General features: G+C 38.0%; 1 protein-coding gene across 1 annotated transcript in view; it reads right to left on the reverse strand.

Moving 5' to 3' along the window:
* NTRK2 (neurotrophic tyrosine kinase, receptor, type 2) overlaps window positions 1-21,331 on the reverse strand; it is a 195,014-nt gene that overhangs the window by 168,207 nt on the left and 5,476 nt on the right. Inside the window, exons 3-5 of the mRNA XM_009995463.1 lie at window positions 17,415-17,483; window positions 13,486-13,640; window positions 1,167-1,303 (exon numbers count right to left, since the gene is read on the reverse strand). Coding sequence (XP_009993765.1) covers window positions 1,167-1,303; window positions 13,486-13,600 — 252 coding nt within the window. The 5' untranslated portion in view covers window positions 13,601-13,640; window positions 17,415-17,483. The remainder of the gene's footprint in view (window positions 1-1,166; window positions 1,304-13,485; window positions 13,641-17,414; window positions 17,484-21,331) is intronic.

Here is a 21,331-nt window from a genome sequence, read left to right on the forward strand (position 1 = left end):
AAGCACAAACAAAAAAAAAAAAAAAGAGAGGGGGGGGGGGGGGGGGGGGGGAGGGGGAAGAGAGCACAACTTGGCATGAGTTCCCCAAACTACTTTAATTTCTTTTTCTTGATGACAACTGATGCCTTTAGGTAGTTTTAGTTTAGAGAAAATGTTTAAAATAAAGCTAAAGCTCTGAAGAATTCTAACTTGAGAGCTGAAAGACAGGCTATTCAAATTCTGTACAGGCCCAGTGTAATGACCTCAAGGAAGAAAGCACAACGATTGCAAGACCCCAGAGGTCCTTTCTTTTTGGCACTGCAGGAACAGTTTGGGCAGTACACATCCTGCACTTGGCACAGATAAGGAAGCTTTAGGCAGTCTGCACCATCATGAATGTAGGAAAGCCAATACCATAAAACTGTAAATAAAAGAGGATTTTGCCCACTGTGTAAATAATGGCAACTTAAGAGGTCAGCAGCTGCATGTTGATGATCTGCTTATATGCCTCTCCTTACCAACAATTCCCTCAGAAAGAACTTAATTATTCTACTCCCAGTGTGCACAGTAAAAAGTAGAGACACAGAATAGAAAAAGCTCAGAAAACAAAATTCCCCCTGTCTAGAAGATTTTATTGAGGAAACGTCTTCATTCTTCATTAAAAAAAAACTGACAATCTTTTTAGTAAAACCTTCACTTTAATAGCCAAGACTTCCTGCTGTTGCTTTGTTTGTTGAAGGAAAATGATCAAGCCGTGAAGTACTTACAACAAAATTTCAACACACCAAGCTTTTGGCATGAAAATTTAGTAAATTTAGTGACACAAAGCTTTTTTTAAATTATGGTAGACTAGCTTTATTCTCTGCATGCATGTATCAGTGATAATAAGAAAGCCTTTGTGTTTCTGTGCCCCAATTCACCAACTACTACAAAAATTTACAGTACTCTTGTTTAAAAATGAACATCCAAAACCCAGAGTGCAAATTAGAGTAATTTGCAATTCTCCAAAAGCACTGCTGCAGTCGTTCTGGATTTAAAGTAACTGGAAAATAAATGTAAGCCAAATATTAATTTTCTATTTCATCTTTTTATAAGAAGTTAGCTAATGCTGGACATGAACGCTCTTTCCAGCCTTCAGCAGGTACCTCCTGTCTCTGAATTGTCACGAACTTGAATATGAAACTTACCTCATGGTTTGAAACAAGGTTGGTGAGCACCCAGGACACATTGGGGGGTGGCCCGCCAGTAGTATCACAGTACAATGTGACACTCTTTCCTTCCACCACGGTGATGTTGTAATTGCTTAAATTTGCTGAGGGCAAGTCTATGATAGAAACAATAACAAAAAAAAACCCACATGCATTTGTACATTACAGAAATAGACACTACTCAATTCTAAGCAACCTGTATAAATGCAAGTAAGAACACTGCTAAATCGGGTATTCACTGTGGTCAGCTGCTATTCAGGCAGGGAGTACAAACAGCATCTTTGGAAAAGCATAACTATAATCTTTAAGGTGCTACATCACAGTTTTCTGCACCACCTCTGATTCACATCTTAAAAAAATGTAACTGCATGTGCAAATACATTAAGCTAATTATATAGGGAAATGGTTCAAGTGGACAAACTCCTAACTTCAGTTTTTATCTCAAAATATTTTAAAAAACAACCTCTTTCCTTATTCTTTAAAACAGGAAATTTAATCTTTGTAAGAGCTGCAAAGGACCCACTCACTGTTTTCCATGAACTGACATTGTGGCAGTTGCACTGCTTTCCACAACACTAACAAGAAAATCTCATTAGCTCCAGTATCACACAAGAGATTGTGGCCCTCCATCTCATACAGAGACACAACTCACACAGAGCAAGGCAAAACTTAGAACTTAAATACAAAGTGAGGGACACAGAGACTGAACAGATCAAACCAGAGGAGAGAAAAGACAGAAGGAGAGGGTAACTGGCTGCCAAGAGCTGCTATCCAAGACAGTTCAGCAGATTTAGCTATTGCCCTCAGGAAAGCAGAAAAGCAGTGAGAGATAGTACCACCCATTAGGAAATAAGCACAGAATCAAGAATCAGGACTCCCCCACCATCTCACAGAGCTACAAATCACTTTGTATATCACTCTTCAGCACACAAAGCAATAGTAGCTTCCCAAAGAATAAATATATACTGAATGCTTACAAAAGCAGAAGGAATTGTAGACTGACCTTCTTTAAAAATAATGTCAAGTACACATTTCATATATATTTACCGAGCAAATAATTACACGATGTGCCAGAAATATCCTATCTTGTGCCATCATTTGGAGATGGTAAACTCTGTAAAAGCCTTGGCCTCCTTTATGAGGCATTTGCCGTGTAAGGCAAGTTTTACTTGCAGCTTTTCATCTCAAATAATCAAGTTTCTCTGCTGTGTTGGGTATGTATGCATGACCTTTTGCTATGTCTTCTCCTTTCCTGAAACAACAGATACCTGTTTTGTTTTGGTTTTTGAGTTAAGAATACCATCGTTTGATCATGGGCTTGCAGGTACAGAAGTTTTAGCAGGAACTTTTTTGCTAAAGTAAAAAGTCTCTTACAAACAATTAACCATCAAGTAAGTGCAAACATACTAATGTTTTCTAGAACTTCAATTTAAGATATATGTATTGGTAATCTCCTATCAGTTTAATTAATTCAATAAAAACTAAATGAGAGGAAGTAATACCAAAGTGAAGACAAAAAAATTTCCAGGCAATGCTTTCTTGCCCAGTAAGATTTGAAGATCAGCACAAGTATACAATAACTGCTAAGACAATTTTCCCAGTGCTTTAAGTAATGCTGTATGTAATACAATTCCCATTCCATGCATCATGGATTTCTTCTATTATGTTCACTTTATAAATCATATGTTGAGGTTTATGTAGACAGAGCTGGACAGTTTGTATGCCTTGATGCAGTAATCTGTTAGCGAAGGTAGCCATCTGCTCTTGCCCGCTGTGAATTCAAATCTTAGCCGTGTCTGTCAACTAACTGGGCAGGAAATAAAACTAATCCTTGGCAACATTTGGATACTAATTATGCTGGTTAGCGAACAAGAACAGAAGTAGTGAGATCATTTGCTTTATAAAGTTACACTTCACACCACCTCTGAAAAACATTCCAGCTACTCTTGCCAGACCTGAAGGTGTGAAGAGATTAAAGCTCCCCACTTCTTCCTGGCCCCAGCACTTGGGACACGGTCTACATGACAGATTAGGGTTTCACTGTGCAAGCCTGCACAGCTCATACAAACACATAATTTCACATGAAATTTGTAATGTAAGCAAAAATAAAAACAACTTCGGTCCCCTTTGAGCCCTCCTTTAATAGCTGTTCTGACACAACCTCCTACTGCGGTGTATTTATTTACAGGATAAGCAACTGAAGTTTAATTCCTCTGGTACTGGTTCTGTTTCTCACCCAGAAACAGGTTTAGTTCTGTTTATTTGTAGAAGTCTGAACATGTCATGTTGGTGTTACAACTCTGAGGGGAACAGCTACATCATGCTTGTATCCTGGCAGAAGGTTATAACATAACAGTGCTTATTATTCTTTAGATTCCTGAAGTTACACTCAAAATCAGTTGCAAGACACGGCAGAAAACATCACAGCAAACAATTATAAGCATGAGAATGGAACTGAATGGTATAGGTCCCATTATTTTGTGTGTTGGTTTTTTACTCCCTTTCCCAGTCGTAAGAGTGGGTGGGAAACACAATTATTGCCTTGGGAGTCATTTTTTCTGGTTGGATATCTTGAGTTAGTGTATTTTAACTGCAAGGTCATTTTGGCTTTTATTTCCAGTGACACCCAGACAGCTCCACAGCGGAATATGCACTAATTTCTCTTTGGAAAAATCAGATGAGGTAGTAATGCTACCTCATCTCTAGACAATGTGATGGACTGGACTTACCAATAAAGCAACGGGACTAAGCAGTAAAACCTGTACTGAAAAACAGCTGCAATTAAAAAAAAAACAATGCACCATAACAGGCACTCATGCTCAGCATGTATGCTCAGTGTAGCATGAGACCGTTTATAGCAGGGAGTAGCATTTTGACACCTGCACAATCACAAAGACATCCAAACATGCTGTATTGGCTCCTGACTTAATTTGGTTAAATACAGTGTTTTAGATTACTATCATTTCTGTTGATACGAACATGCATTTTAAAGGACTTTGTATGCAGTAATTAATATAAGCAATCAGACAATAGGTTCAAATACTTTTGTATACTGCAAGGAGAGTAAGTTTAGACTGCAGCATAAGAATCTATGCAAGGTAGACATGACATCATCTGTCCAGAAGTCTTATCTGGATACCTGTCAGAGATTACCCTGTGCCCCAAAGCTCGAAACACAGTATCTCTTTCAAAATTAATTAACACTAATTATTATAATTCTGGATATCAGTAGTAACCCTGCTAATAGCTGATTTCTTTTTTAAGTTCACTATATTCTTGGCCTTAATAGCCTTCTACAGCAAAGAGTTTCACAGGTGTACTATCCAGGCCATATATAAGAGCCATTCCCTTTTACCAGTTCTGAAATTTGTCTGCAGTGCTCAAATTCACTCACTACTCTCCTGTTCTGATAGGATAGAGAAAAGAGTGTTTCCAAATGATCTTCTTAAGACCACTGTGTTTCATTTGATTTCCTCAAGTCCCCTTTCTTCTCAGTAAATCTACCCGAAGCTTTCAATTTCTACTAAAATGGAGGGACAAAACCTGCTACTGAAAACTTAGAATGATCATGTACAGCTACACAGTTAACAGATTAAGGTGTACACTAAAATCCATGTATGTGCATGTAAGAGCTATGTTATTTCATCACACACAGAATATCTGTTCTCATACTCATATTGGTAACTTTTTATTCCCAGGAATAGGCAGCTCTGCGTTAGAATAAGTGGTTACTTCCCTCAACTCAGCACAACTGGACACAACAGAGACGTGACCCACTTACGTCAGGAGAATCTCTCCAAGGATCACCTCATGCTTTAGAAGGAACAAACCTTCCTTTGAGTAGAAGAGCCTGTTTACTTTCACAAACCATCATTAGTGCAAACCAATGGCCCAGGGCCGTTAAGACAGTGGAACATTACTAGGGGATGATTCATAACTTCACTGTGCACAGCTGTGACATCAGTAATCACAAAGCCAAATACTGGAGATATAATGTTCAAAGGTTACTATGGCATTTGGCTACACAGCTGTCAATGGCAATGAATAAAAAGAATATGCCTAAATTCCTAAAGGGCTTTCAAAGTCTTCATGCTGCTACTTACTACTTTCTACAAAACCTACACTGGTAGGTACTCTAACTTGGTAGATCCAGACTGTCATGATATGTCAAAGGAAGTATATAACCTTATTAAAAACTGAGTAGTAAGCCAAACTCTGTAACTCAACTCTCAGCACCAAGATAATGTATTAGCCAGTATACTACAGCAGCTTTTAGAAGAACATGGTTTTAAGCAAAGAGAAAGGAAACTACCACTACACCCAAAATGTTATTTCACTGCTTATCTTTACAGTTACAAAAATTTTTACAAAATTATTTCCAGATTCACTTCTTCAGCTTCAATGTTCACCTATCCAGTTCTGGGTTTTGTTCAGCTACTCAAAAACCTTCACTAAGTAATAATTTTAATACAGTTAATTAGCCTTATCAATACCTAAGAAATTATGAAGAAATGAGCACCTGAGCGCATAACATAAACCCAATATTGCATCCATTTATGCCATTATTTGCACGCTAAGCTCCTGATTTTCATTAGCCTGTTAACAAACTCCTGGGAGTCTGGCCATGATGCAGTATAACTAAATGGTTTTCAGTGTGCCCCATGATATTTCGGCTTGGCACTTTTTTGCAGGTCAACCTGTTCTGAAATAAAAACAAGCAGTTAACAAGAAAAAATTGATTATTTTTTTTTTTTTTTCTCAGAACTAGCCAGCTGCATCTAAATTTTAAAAGGTCATTTAAATCCTTAGCTAAAATCCTTAGTCATCTTTTTAATAAATATATCAGACCCAGAATAATACTGAGTCAGCAACCCTCTATCAAACTGAGCCATGTATAGGCAAACTACCAGAATGAGGGATTTTTAAAATATCCCATGTAATTTGTAAGATAGAGTGGTCCAAATCTAGTTTGCTTGTCTCACATAAGGTTACAAAACAGTCCAAGTTTCTTGGCTCCCCTGGTTTTGCTTTTTATTTCTAGGGAGAAAACATACAACTACTTACTATACTACAGTACAGTTTGTACTGTACTAGAACCTGAAAATAGGATGGTTGACAATGTAACTTGTTAAGAACTACACACACAGAATCTGCAAATTTCAGAGGTTTTACTGGTGCTGAACAAGTTGTATTATGGTAAGATGTAGGAAGAAGCTTTCTCCTACAATTTTATTAAAATTCTGCCTTGTTTGAAAATACTGATATGTTTATATATTCCAAAGGTCTCCTCCTCCAGTAGACTTTTATGGGCTTGAAAAACAAAGCAAAAAATTGTCTAGGTGTAAAGCAAGGAGCTGTTGGAAATCTGATCCACCTTCTGTGTTTCACTAGCAACTGTCTGCAGCCAACAAGCTCTGAGCCAAATTTCAGCTATGTGGTAAGTGGGCATGTTTCCATTGAAGTTCACAGAATGACATGGTCAAAAATCAGCCTGGCTCCATCTTTCGAGCACTATAAACAAGACACCCCAAAAGTTTACACGTAAAACACAAGTTAAAGAAATATAAAAGATCATTTTCATTTCCTGTTGCATCACAACCACAGAATCAAAATGCACAGTACACACACTGCCGAAATCTCACAGTTGTTCCAAGATGACAACCACAATCATATTGAACAAAAAAATTAAAAAATAATAAATTTAGACAAATAAAATACAGAATTAGTAAAAATGAGGAACATGTTAAATTTCACATCTCAAATATTTTCTTTTTTTTCTGGAGTGCAAGGATCATTCTCCTCTTCAGTTACAGGGAACAGAAGCCCTTCACTTTTCATTTCACTGCCCTAATCACCAGGCACCACTCTCCTTTTCTCCACTGTAACTTTGACATCATACACAACAAAACTTGAAATCTCCCCTGGATTAAAAAGAAAAGTAAAGGCACTAATGTGAAAGGCAGAAGGGGGAATAAGGAAAAGGAATCCTGGTATTATCTTTTTCCCCAGTGCATTTCCATACTCTGCCTAATGACTGTAAGTGTAAATTAAAGAAACTGTCCCAGATCAAAACCATGTGAGCTCTTTAGCCAAATATGTTTACCATGAGTCACAGGAAATCTCCAAGGGTGTTTTCCACAACGACCATGGTATTTTGCACAGGCCTGACAGGGTTAAGCTAGAATAGTCTCAAGCACTCTACAAGCTGGTTGTGAGAACATTATCCCTAAAGTTGAAGGCTAGACTCCTTAACTGAAGCCGAATCCAGAGAGGGATGACAGAAACTCCTCCTTTAGCCACTACTTTTTTTTAACTTTTAATCTAAAAAAAAAAAAAAAAAAAGAGCTGCTCTTCACATGCCCTTTTGAAAGGAAAAGCACAAATTCCTAACATTGGAAGAGGCCGAGTCCAAACTTAAAGGCGCCTTGCCAGAGAGCCCTGAGGACAGTCATTCAGAGCAGAGTTTAGGATTTTTCCATGCCTTCAGCATTTCCTAATGAGCAGTTGGAAGGCAAATGCACACATGAACAAGCTCAATCTGGACCTCTTCTTGCTAGATGTGCTTGCTGCTTCACCATACCTTCTCAGAAGTCCAACTTTCACTTTCCTACCACACCAGATGTGATACTAACAGCACCCACCTCATTAGTCTATGGAGAAACATCTTTCTGCCAGGAAGAACGAGTGATGTGGCAGCTTACTAAGCCACTCAAATATTTTAAAATACCAAAAAAAATCTGCCTCCAACCATTACATGTCTGATTGTAACATTCAGCTGGGAACCTTTACAGAAAACAATTAAGTATGTTTCTCCAGAGCAAATACATTCTTACTTTGCCTTTAAACACTCCATCACTCCCTGCTTAACTCGAATTATCACTAGAAGAAAAATTCTGTAAGAAGAGCCAGTGTGTGCTGCAGCAAAGCCCACAAGACTTGCTAACTGACATTCATCATTACAGCAACAAATGCAACCTCTGCAGAACCTTCATCCCACCCAGGACTTGAAATGCTATCATGGATGCCATACACAATAAATTCACTTGGACAGCGAGCTGTCTTCCACAGCCAACCTGTGCAGAAGCTTTGAAGGTTGCTGCTGACATTTCAAAACTGACAAAGGGTTTGTATTTCCAAGGTTAACACCAGCTCCTTAACTTCAGCCCAGGACCCTTCTCTTAAGGTCCCTACACCTGGCCTCGGTTATAGCAGATAGGTGTTGAATAACAAAGAAATTGCAGAATCTGAATAATTCAATTGACCTTGTCCTCAGTATTAGTATGAACCATTTGTCTGCAAGAATTTTCAGGTTGTATGTTTTTATAGAGGCTGTCAACCTTAACAATGCTTTCCTTGCTAGCAGTCTGCTGAAAGTACCCAGCCATGTTTTCCCTCAGATTCCCTGAATGATTAAGGAAATTAATTTACATCTGAAGAAATTGTTCTTAACTGGTATTTAAGCTTCAGTTTACTTACAACTTTCAAAATAAAACCAGATACCTTCACTGAAGTTGACCTTAATACAGCACCCACAGCTTAAGTGATAAACTGAAAGATAAAGAGCTTTTGTAATGCAAGTTAATGAGGCTTGAACTAGCTTATGCAAACCTCTAACGAATGGCTTCTTATTCCCCAAGTGTATGTAATGCAGTTGCAATTCCTGTATCTTTATCTGAGGAATTTCATGTGTGTCCAGAAAATACTGAAAATAATGCCAACCTGTCAAATATTGCAACATGATAAATGTGATCCAGAAACGGGAACATTTTCAGAGAACTACAAAACAAGTACAATTACGGGTTTCGCTCTTGATAGCAAATATAACATATACCAAGTTTATGGCTGAAGGGAAGCCTTCATTAAATGTCTCCACTTTTAAAGAGCAAAAAGTATTTTTCTCAAACTTCAGAATACAGTTATCTAGTTGTCAGTCTTCTAGTTACATAGTAAGAGAAAAGTAAAAACACCACCAGCCAACACTCAGCCATTCTCTCACAGTAGATCAGCACTCCGCTCTTAAACAGATGTGTCAAGTCAGACACAAAGAGCACCTCTGCAAAGCTTCACAATGTAGTGAGTTCAAGAAGAATACTTATCAAGACGTTTCTTCCCCTTAGATAGTGCCTTACTTTTTTTCTGCTTCTAACCTGTTTTGTCTAATAAACCTGCTTCATTCAAATTCAAGCAAGAATCAAATCAGTACTATAAAACAAAATTCTGCTTCTTTTAAAATATGAAACATACACTTCCATTGCATATACTTAACTATCACCATTCACAAGCCCTGATTTATGTATCGTATGTCTAGGTATCTGTATGAAAGTTACTGGTTGCTTCATGAACAGGTAAAAGTATGCACACTGACAACTAAGTAGTGTACATGTCTTTGAAAATGAGATTCCTGTTGCCTTTTCAATTATCCATAAATTATCAGCTATTTTTACTTAAAAGCTGAAATAACAAAAATTGTTTTAATTAAGCTTGGAAAATGCTAACTCAAATTAAGAGCAACAGTGAAACCCCATTACTGTCAAAACTCATAAAAAACATGCAGCCCACGATCACAGATAAGAATTAAAACTCTTACAGAGGAAATCAAAACAGTATGCCACTATATATCATGCATAACATCTAGTTTGTGAGCCAAAATAAAGAACACACGCTAGAGAGCCCATGAATATTCTCAAAGGTAAACATGGAAAATGTTTAAGGCTTTTTTTAAACTCACTTCATTCTGCCTGTCATGTTCTCCTTTTGATAGTCTTATCTGAAGTCTGGCTGATACCAGGAAAAAATGTCAACACCCCCTAGATTATGCCATTGCTTGTGGTTTTAGACTGCATTGAACTGTGAATACCTAAGATCTAATGTTTATTTTATTGATTCACTCATACCACAAAAGTTTTCTGTAAATTCAAAGAAATAAGCACATCAATCTTTGTGTTTGTCTTGCCTTCCTTAAAATTCATAAAACCTGCCTTCAGTCTAATATTACCATTTACTTATTTACCTCTACGACAAAAAAACTATCACTAGAAACAGGCTGAAATTAAGCCAGATCCAGTACAGTCCATTAGTAGTAAAATTCTATGGTTCTCAGATCAAGCAACATTTCTGCTGACTGGCTGCACGTGTAAACAAAAAGCCAGTCTGAACACACGTTTGTTGTATGTACAGAATGCCTACCAGAGGGACAAGCCCACAATATATTCACCAGTTCCAAATACATGGTCTTGCTTCCTTGACATTCAGTGAGCTCCAGGGGATCTGCAGACTGAAGGACTTTTGAGTGACCTCACCCCAGGCACAGGACATGCCTTGCTTCCAAGGACTTAATTCACGGGTGGCAATTACCACCAAAGCTTACAGAAGCAGCACTCTTTCTTGATTTTCTAATGCTCTTTATCAGGTGGAAACAGAAAAAACAACAACAAAAAACAGGATGGCCTAGGTGGTGGTGCTGTCCATGTTGTACAGAGAACCAGGAAATGCTGTGAAAATGGAAAAACTAAACACCTGCATTCCTCTACACAGAAGACTCTACTAATACTATTATAGCAGATGTAATTAAAAAACCTTTGACACACTACTTAAGTGTGAATTTAAAACTTAAAAAAATCTAACAATTTTCATAATACATAAATATATTTCAAATGCAGGTGAAAAAACAATTCTGCAAATATTGTAACAATTGATTGGCACTTCTAATACTGCATCTGGAAAGGACCTTCTACAGAGTAAGCGTATCTGACTTAAACCAGATAATAAAATTAGAAAGCTGATGGCATCTAAATTGCGACCACCCTTTAATCAGCACATTAATGACCACTTCCATCACATAAACTGTAAGTACCACAGAACTTTGCTAGTTTTCACATCAATTATCTACAAACCAAAGCCTTACGATCAAGAAACCACAGTGGCCTCTTCCAACTTCCCAGCAAGAGATTTATTAACAGCACAAAGTAGTGAGACATCCTGTTACCAAGACATTTACCACATACTGAAGGCCACTTACTATAATATTATTAAGTCATTAATAACACCTGTGCACAAAGAAGACAGCATGTTTCCTGAGTTTTAAATTTAAAAAAATTAACAAAGCAGAGAGATGGCACAAAACCATTTCATTAGCAGAGAAAATTGGAAAGTGTTTTATTAAAAAAATTCAAAGACCTGCACGCACAAAAATTTCTCTTGACATCAAAAGAAGCTATGAAGTTCACGTAGCTCACAGGAAAAAAAGGTCACTTGTGTCTAAAGCTGAATTCTTCTTCCACTTCAGTTCTACCTATTAGCCTTCCAGAAAGTTCTGGAAATGAAATAAACCATCAGTGGTTTTTGAAAGTGGTTTTCTTTTTTGAAACCAAGTCTTGTCCTTCTAAACACAGAAAAATATCTGCACAGATACTGAAAACAAGAGTCACATACTGGATCTTTCAGATACTTTCCAGAACACAGCCTATGGTCACCAAGATTGTCACTCTTCACTTGGGACTCCCTACTGTGTGCAGAAAAAAAGGCTGTGTTCTCACCTCTACTAAAAACTACTATAAGAAAAAAAAAATCCAATTACATAAAATTATAGCATAAATAATTTTTCAGAATGTGTTGAAATCCCCACAAATCATCAGCCAAATGCATGTTTCCCACAATGCAAATTTTATGTACTGCAAATTCTAATCTGAATGTCATATACACTCCTCTTTCTTCCTCCTCTTGCTCCTCTAGGCAGAAGAACCACCTTTCCTTGACAGGGCAAGTATTTTAGTCAAGACATATCAACAAGATGCACACATGTGCACACAACAAATACATCCAAACAGCATCATGTAGTCAGAGACAAGTCTGTTGTGATTGCAGATGGTCAAGAATTCAGGAGAAAGAAATAGTGGTTTAATTCAGGGTCTTTAATAAAGGAAGTTTTCAAAGGAAAATCATAGCTACCAGGTAGCTTCTAAATGGGCCAGACAAGGATGTTACAAAAGACTATGCTGGAGTTCCTGCTTTGTACTAAGTTATCTCAGTCCACCAGAAGACCTTTCTACCTCCTGGTCCATCCATCTCGAACAGACATTTAGCTCAGCTTGGTAACATCTCCCAAGTCAGGTCAATCAAACCCTGCAGCATACAAGACCAACTGCGGAACTCACAAGACCCCTTAAACAGGTTGCCCTTTTTTTGATCACACTAGACACTAGCATGTTTTTTGTCAGGAACACACCACTACACCTGGCCCCAGCAAGGAGACAAGACCAACAGCATGATATACAGCCATAAAATGCCTTCCTGCCATTAAACGCCACACATATTGGGTCTGCAACTGGTCCCCTCCTCACTGGCAGTTGCTATAAGGGGTTGCCACACCCTCCACATAGGTAGTGGAGAAAAGGACATTCAATGGGAAAAAATCGAAGGAGAAAAAGTTCCTTTTCTGTGTTCACCTTCACTTACAGCTTCTTCAGTCCAAACTCCATGAAGATACCTTTGCTCCCTTTCTTTCTTGCCTGCCTGCTGCTGGGCATCCCAGCTCCCTGCTCTCCAGACTCCAGCAAGTAAGGTCAGAAAAACCCAGCCTCTGCCCCTCATACATAGAGGAGGAGAAATCTCTTCAACTAGTGAGTTAAACCCTTCACCAGGTGTCCAGGACAATATACAGGGAGCAAATCTGTATACAAAAAAAAGCCTTACTGTTATACCATTTTCCACTGTCTCCAGATAAATAGATGCTAACTGAAAACAATACACTGCAAAATGATACAGATCTAAGCTTGTTTTGACTCTCCTGTATAGCCTTTACAAATGAACTCAGTAGAGTTTTATCTGTGTGAAGAGCAGAGCTATTGCCAATTTGTTTCTATTAGCAGGCAGTTACAAACTTTCTTCATATGGTCCTAGCACTAGTTTGTATTCTTGCAAGAAAAAAAAAAAAATTAATTAACCATAAATGCCTGAAAACAATTTCAAAAAAGTAGTGTTTTGTATAGTGAGATTGGAAGCACTACTTAGTTTAACAAAGGCAATGCATATTATATAATGTTTGTGTGTTATCTACAATCATGTTCTGTTTTTCTTGCACTTGAATAATGGTACATTCTTAAAGGATCAAGGAAAAACAAAACTATTATATGAGACTCCCAGAATTATTGCATGTGTGCCACTAAGTGGCTAACAACCCCACCAAAACCCTTCTCTTAGCAGCACTGCTGTCATCCTGACAAATACCTTGTAAAAAATCATGTTTGTCTTTCCTGTCTCACAATAATTGAGCAGTAATTTTATGTTAAAAGTGTATTACCGCAGTTTGGGACTTTCATATCCAGCAAGGCTGTCCTCTTGTTGTTGTCATCTATACAATACAAATCCTGAGTTTCTGTGTAGAACTTAGTCTCTTGAAATTTCTTGATCCACATAATTTCACAGGAACACTTGAATGGATTGTCCACCAATATCCTACAGGAAAAACAAAACAAAACAAAAAAAAACAAAAACCCAAACAAAAAAAACGAAACACACAAACAAAAAAAACAACAACAAAACCAAACGCCACCACAATTTATTTAAAATGCAGAATGTGTCATGCATATTAAAAAAAAAAAAAATGGGAGGCAGAGAGACTCCAAGAACTCAACTGCATGAAAGCAGAAGTTGAACTCCTTAGTTAAGGAGGGTAAGGAATGAAAACTTAGTTACCTCTGTGCTATGCAAGCTGCAAGTGGATAACAGTTTCCAGGTAGAGAATAAAGCTCTCTTTGCACCAAGAACCTGGACTTCCATAGATCTGAGGGATCACACAGATGGCTCAACCACCATCACCAATTCAGTAGCGTACATCAGGAGTAAATGGAGATCTGGGCTTTCCATTAAGCCCCATTTTATTTTGTAATAGTCAAGCAGAGATCAGAATTCCTCTCTTCTACACTTGACTCTGCTCATCTACCTCAGAAAGATCATGCCAGAAATAGTTTACCATTGTGAGGAAGAAAATTCTTTGAAGTCAAACAGGCATGGATTAGAGGAAAGCTCTAACAAACTCTAATAATAAAAAAAGGATTTTACCTAACCTTCAAAATTCATCTGATACAACACTCTAGAAAAATCTCACAGAAAATCCAAGGTAATGTCATGAGGAAACACTAACTGAAAAAAATAGCCTTGAAACTGAAATTTATAATCTATGCTGCATGGAATTTAAACTACAGGTTAGCAAACTTAGCAAATTCTAGTCTTAAAATTTAATAAAACTATATAACAATGTAATGCAGTTACATAAAAGTGAAATATGAACAGAAACATCCCAAAGTCTACAAAAGAAGTGACCCAGTGTCATTTTTTCTCCTACAGGCATAGGTGAAATCCAATAAAGCATATGCAAGTGACTGTTTAGGGAATCTCTTTACAAGGGGAACAATTTCACAGGTATTTTTGATGTACAGAAAAGGAACTCAAGTTGCTCACAGAATATATGCCCCTAAACGCGTCCTGAGGACATGAAGTGTGCAAATCATTAAATCATTTTTTAAAAAATCATCAGCTTATCAGAGCTGTAACCTGTTCCCCCAAAAACCATCTACAGGTCTTTGACCATTAACACCTGCTGGGTTCATTCTCATAAATCTCTGAAGGAGTAATATATATTCACAGAAGTCATCTGTGGACTTCAATACCACCACAGCATAGACAAAAATTGTTGTGCAAGACAAAGTATGAACATTAGGATCTTTGGGCCAAAACATTCAATGCGTATTTTCAAAACAGCAAGATTTACTTCCAGTCTTCTGTCTCATTGTATAACTTCCCTTTAAAAGAGAATTTTATTTACCGGTGGCTGAGGAGTCTTTTTTTTTCCACTGTTTTGTGTTAAACCCAGCAAGGGAGTTAGGCAGAGAGCAGAATGCTTGATAGAGGCATTATGACCCCCCACATACACTTGTGTGAGAGAAAGAACGTGACCTAGTAGAAGTAAATTATGTGTCTTTGTCTTGTTGGCCATAATCTTACAGATGCAGCTAGTTTGTTCTAAAATAATAAGCTTTTAAAAGCAGCAGTTTCTCCTCTACAATACCTGGTGAATATCTCCTATTTCACCCTAGCCTGAACTTTTCAACCCTTTATGTTTTGATTTACAAGAGTGCTAACAAGAGGATACTAGTTTGTCAGATTTAGAAGAAGATTCTCAGAAGTTATTTATGGCATCATTGTCCTCTCAGATTCCCTTTGCAACACTCTTCTATCTCTGCTCTTTCTGGTTTTCCATGTATGTATTAGCCACTTATCCACAGAATTGGTCAGCTTATACTATTTTATCACCATTTTTCCTCTCTTCAGGCTCTGCTTCCCCACCCCAATTTCTTTCCCTCATTTCCCCATGTCAGTTTATCTCACTTCATCACCATCTCTCCGTAACTTCACTTCTTCTACCCCCACACTCCAGTTATTTTCCAAGTCCATAAAACTCTACCCTAATTTTGTATCCTCTCTTTCTCTCAATTAGTCCCCCATCACAAATTGCCTCCACACCTCAAATACTACTCAGTTTAACCATCACACCATCCATTTTTCCATGTCTGGCTCACTCCCAGTAACCTTGCCCTGCTTCTATAATCATGACACTGAATGGCCATTGTTTAACTCTGGTATTAGCAACACAAACAAATTCACTCCTAATTCAGTCAGTTGTTTTGCCTCTAAGAGCTATTTCTCTGCCTCACTAAACTTCAATTTCCTTAATTCCTGTCATGTATTTGTGATATTTGGTTCTCTCACTGTCAGTACCAAATCCTTTTTTATTTCTTTCTGCCCATGAGCAAACCAACTTGTTCAGAATGATCAGTAACATTGACATTCTTCAAAATCTTTTTAAGCATTCACTCCAGCCCCAACCTAAAAGAAGCTTCTCACCTGAGATGGAGAAATTCAAAAGTGGCTTGATTTGTGCTTTGGAATAATCCTATTACTGGCACCAGACAAACTCCAAGAAACTGGAAACATAGTATGCCTTCAAAATTGCAGTCACTTCCTTATTTGCATGCTTCACAAGATACAGCATACCCACTTGTGTAATTCCTGCAACCCAGGGAGAGGTGCAAAGATGACCCAATTTCTCCCCTAGCTGCTTAGAAAAATCAGAGGCTTAAGCTTCGCATTGTGCACTGGTCTGAGTCCTGCATCTGGTTTTTTGAGGTCATGACAACTACAAAACACAGAACCTACAGTCAATACACACTAACAATGGCTTTTTTGCAGGGACTAGATACAGCATATGAAGAAACAGAGACTTCAAAACCAACAGACCTCTGCAGGGCATACAGTAATGGAAGTGCTCTGCAACTAGCTAGCTTCTCCACCAGAGAGCCTGTCAACCGCCACATTATGAAAGAAAACTCCAGTGAGCAATGTTCTCTGTGCTGTAAAAAAAGTGATTATACCAATTTAATTAACAACAAAACATACCTAAGGGGCTTAACCTCTTTTTTTGTGGCACCAGGGTTTGCTCATTTAATTTCTCACATGCTGAAGTTTACCAGAAGAGGTCAAGGACTGCAAGGCTCACGTTGTAATTCTTGTACTGGGATTTTGGACAACTTCTGACTCTGCTCTGAGCTCTGGGAGACCAATCTACCCTTCCTCTGCAGCCCCAGCCCTCCCAAAGCTCCTGCAGGTTCTCTGCAATCCCACATACTAGCAAAGAACATGTGAAATTACAAAAATTTTGTAATGCCTAGCAAAAGAGAAATTCTGCTTAATGGAACAAAAGATGAAAATGTAATACCAAAACAATCAATAAATAGATGTTCACTAGTGCTTAATTACCAAGATTATATAAAGCACAACGCAACTCAAAGAATCTGACAAAACATTCTTCAATATGCAACCATAAGCATAGCAGCTGTGGGGCCAACATAAGAACATGAGAGACTTCATGTGAAGATCTGTAGAAGGCTGCATGTTTATTTTTTTGTGACATAATCTCAGTATAAAATATTTTAAAGCTCAAGGGGAAAGGCTATTTTGATCTCCACACTGTTCTAAAAGATACATTTGACCTTCTTGGAGGCCTGGAAAGGAAGTATCTCTGTATTTAATTGTTCAGCATTGCTGCTTTCTTTGGATCAGAATTTCCTTCCTTATCATTGATGGACCACTACCTTCAACAGAACAAACTTCCAAATCTTGTTCTTCCATTCCAGCCAAAAATAGACTTTATTTTAAGAAATGACAACTTACAGATCAGACAAACCCAGATGGCGAAAAGGCTTCTTGGACAAACTTGAGAGCTTGTTTCTGGATAAATTGCTATGGGAAAAGAGAAAGATTGCATAAATTAGAACTGCTTCTTCTTACACTGGAAATACAGTTAATGTCTCTTTAAAAAATTAAGAACTCAACCCAGCTCAAAAAAGCCTTTACTGCATTGACTTCAGTTGCAAAGAAACGCTGTTCAGACTTGTTTTATGGTTTGATTAATTTCAAGGGTTTGAATCCAGTCTGCATCTGAAGTAAAATACATTCAAATACCAACTCACCAGGGGTCAGTATTTTCACTTTTAGCACTTCTGTACATCATAGAAAAGCCGCAGATTTAATTGTGTTTCAAAAGTATTTGTAAGGTCCAGGTGTTAATTACATGCTCAATCTATTCATAAGTGAAATGGGTGTATCCCTTTCTTTCATGCTGCACCAAAATCTGTACTCACATAAGCCCTCCTCACATGCTAGCACACATCCACATCAGAGCCTTTTAGTTATTCTTTTCAAATTGCATGTACAATATGTACCCACATGGAAGATCAAAAGGAAAACTGTAAAATGCCTATATTGGGCTTTTTAATGTCAATTAAGCATTTACGGTTTCCAGTGGTAATTAAGTGAAAGGTCCTCTCCCATTATGCAGAGCAAAGAAACGTTCATCTGAATCAGAAATACTCCTCCCCTCCTAGGCTTGCAAAATTGCCTTCTCCACCCCAAAGCAAAATAATGCTGTTTTTCTACAGTCCTGTCGGTCCACCAATTAGAGATAGTGAGAGCAGTAAACTGTACTACTGCCAGCACTACAGTGCAAATCAGTGTTACAAGCCAAAATACCTCATGAGTTTTATGTGGCATTATAAAGGCGCCATAGGGGCTCCATAGTTCAAGTTGCATTGCACTTAAAACCAGGGATTAAACCTTCTGGTTTTTTTCCCCTGACTAAGGAACCCAGTGTTTACTTTCCCAACTTTCAGTCCTTGATCTCTGTGTACAATATAACCTTCAGAGAAATTACAAGTTGGATCATCTAACAAACACTTAGAATCTTTTTAACAGATTTTATTTACTACATTTCCTTGTTGATTCCTTCTGACAAATAACAGCCTGAAGCTTACAATTGACTAGTCCTAATGTGTGAAAGCAAAACAGATGAGCTACTATTTCATTAGTCAAGTGAACTGGACTGCCCAGATGCTGGTGGAATCATCTCACCAACTCTGATCAGATATACCATAATCAGAGTGCAATTTGCAAATACAACAGAAGTCATGTTTAAGTAAAAACTGCCACTGTGATTTTTTCCCGAATACGTATAAGCCATATGTTAGGAGGGTGAAAGCAAGATGAATCCTCAGAACGACTTGGTTTCTTTGCTCCAGCACCTACACAATGTGAAGCACACCAAAACCCATCCCTCCACAGGCAACACTTCACTCATCACGCGGGAGATTACCTCCAGTTCTGACACTGCCAAACAGCAAATGTGGATACCCATGTGGTATTTCCAAACAATGTATACAACTGTTTCTCTCACATGCACAGCAACTAAATCCTGCCTTTCTCAAAAGACAATCAGATACACAGTGGACTGTACCTGTAGATGAGTGTCCATGCCACTCACTGCTCTAGTGGGTGGCAACATATTAATCCAAGCCGTGTAACAACCAGGTTTGACTTTTGGTTCACACACAGTAGAGGACCCTGCTCTTCTGCATTAAGAGGATCCCTAACCAACATATGACAAGTTCATCCAGGAAATATCTCTCCAGCTGAAGACATTTCACTTTGTGTGGTCCTCCCTGGCACTCTAACGGGAAAGCCAGCTGCAAGCTCTGGTTCCAGACCAAGTCAAATCAAAGGAGATCTGAAACTCCCTACCACCAAAACCTTCTAATATTAAAGGATCAAAATACGAATCTGAAAATTAGTCACAAACACCTTGCACAAGAGCCTCAGCCATTCTCTGAGATAGTATTTCTTTTCTAAGAAAATAACACCTTAAAAATAAAATTTTGAGAGCATCTCAAAAACATTAAGACTGACTCTGACAGAGGGTTTGCTTTTAGTTAACCAGCAGGGATATAACAGCCCACATACCTCACACACAGGACTCAAGTCCCATCCTTTCTGAAGATTTCCTCCTGGCTGCTTCCATGTTTCCTTGCTCAGCTTACTCATGGTTACCTAACTCATTCTGGCTCTTTGGGAGATGCTGAGCTGCCTGCTTCAGAGCTATGAATTCTATCAGACATTGAACCTTTAAAATTAGGTGCTACTCTATGTTCTTGCCATTTAGCCTCAGGCCAACCACTACTTTTTGGAAGATTACTGCAAACCTCTAGGCAGCAGAATAGCCCCTACTTGTTTAGATTCATGAGCCAGACTTACTTCCCAAATATCACCAGGTATGTTACTTTCTGAACACTTGGCACAGGTATCAATGACTCCGTGTGAGCTAGTGAAAAAAACCAGACTGATAATTTAAGTAGAATTATCAGAGGAATTAACATTATTGTGTTTTTAACAAACCCAGTTTTGAAAAAAAAAAGATAAACACCTTGATAGCTTTAATTGTCTGTTCAGGTTTTTATCAGTTATGCTTGATATGGGCCATAAAAAATGAAGTAAGAACTGTAAGAAAAGTAATAAAAAATCCCTGTCCCTATTTGCTTGATCATGAGTTGAAACATTCAGCACTTCCGAGATTGTAGCCTTTTCTTACATGTAGTTCAGCGCTTTCAGGTTTTTCAAGTTGACAAGTAATTCAATAGAAATTTTTCAGACCAGTTTTACAGATTATCACCTTAAGTGATACTTCAACAGTAAATTAAATTTTATGTACATTTTTCATAAACTGAGCACTTTATAATGATTATAGGGATGCCTGCTGTGGTCTGTTTAATTCATGTCAAGCGAAAATATCACTACTAGGCTTATCTCAGAGCAGTTAAGGACCACATTTTCACTTCAATGGAAGGAGAGTATAAACTAGCTTCTCCCTTCAATTACAAAGAGATTACGGTGAGCAGCGCAAATAAGATCCAGCGAGGGTTCTAAAGCCTCTTTTTCTAAACAAAACAAACAAACAAAACCGAACAACAACAATAAAAAAGCACAAAAAAAATATATTTCTGGATTAAAGAGCCTAACTCCAAAGCTATACCTAAAGGCAGCATCCAAATTCAGTCAAAAGCCTGCCTGTATTTTACATACACATCTCAAGATCACTTTAAACTAGCTAGGCCTAATTCAGCAAAAAGCAAACCTGTGGCAAACGGAGGAGTGCAATAACAGCCTGAGAAGCTGCATAAATATCTACAAAACTAGCAACACAGGCACAGCTCTACTGCCTACAGAGCTCCTGGCAAGTGTAGGCAAGAAGGAAGATGAGGGAACTGGGAGGAAAACATGAAGAAATGGCTTTTTTAGTATACTCAGTAGCCCTTCACAGGTAACTGCCTGCCCTGCCTGTGGCTGGAGCCAGCCCTGTGTGCAAGCATCTGCAGCAAGGTCTCCAATGGTTTCATTTGGCTGCCTTACCTAAATCGAAGCAGTGTAGAGATTCAAACACATCTTAGTAACTAGAGCTGCATATATACTACACTCACAAATCTATGATTCAGCAATGTAATTATACACAGCCTGGTACATAAAAATAGCTGTTTTTCAACGTTTTTGGAAATACGCACTTGCTGTGAAATGTATGTTTAAAGGTACTGACAGTACACCATGCACGTGTATGATACAGATCAAATAAAATTGCTGTTAGCAGCAGATGTATTTATAAATTATAGCATTGCTAAATTAGGACTGTTTAATAGTGTGTTAAATGTGACTGCTGACTAATTTGAGTCTAAGATCAATGAGAATTCCAGAACTAGATGAGTAAGGCT

Source organism: Chaetura pelagica, unplaced genomic scaffold (assembly GCF_000747805.2).
Source record: "Chaetura pelagica isolate M959 unplaced genomic scaffold, ChaPel_1.0 scaffold473, whole genome shotgun sequence".
NCBI classification, from domain to species: Eukaryota; Metazoa; Chordata; class Aves; order Apodiformes; family Apodidae; genus Chaetura; species Chaetura pelagica.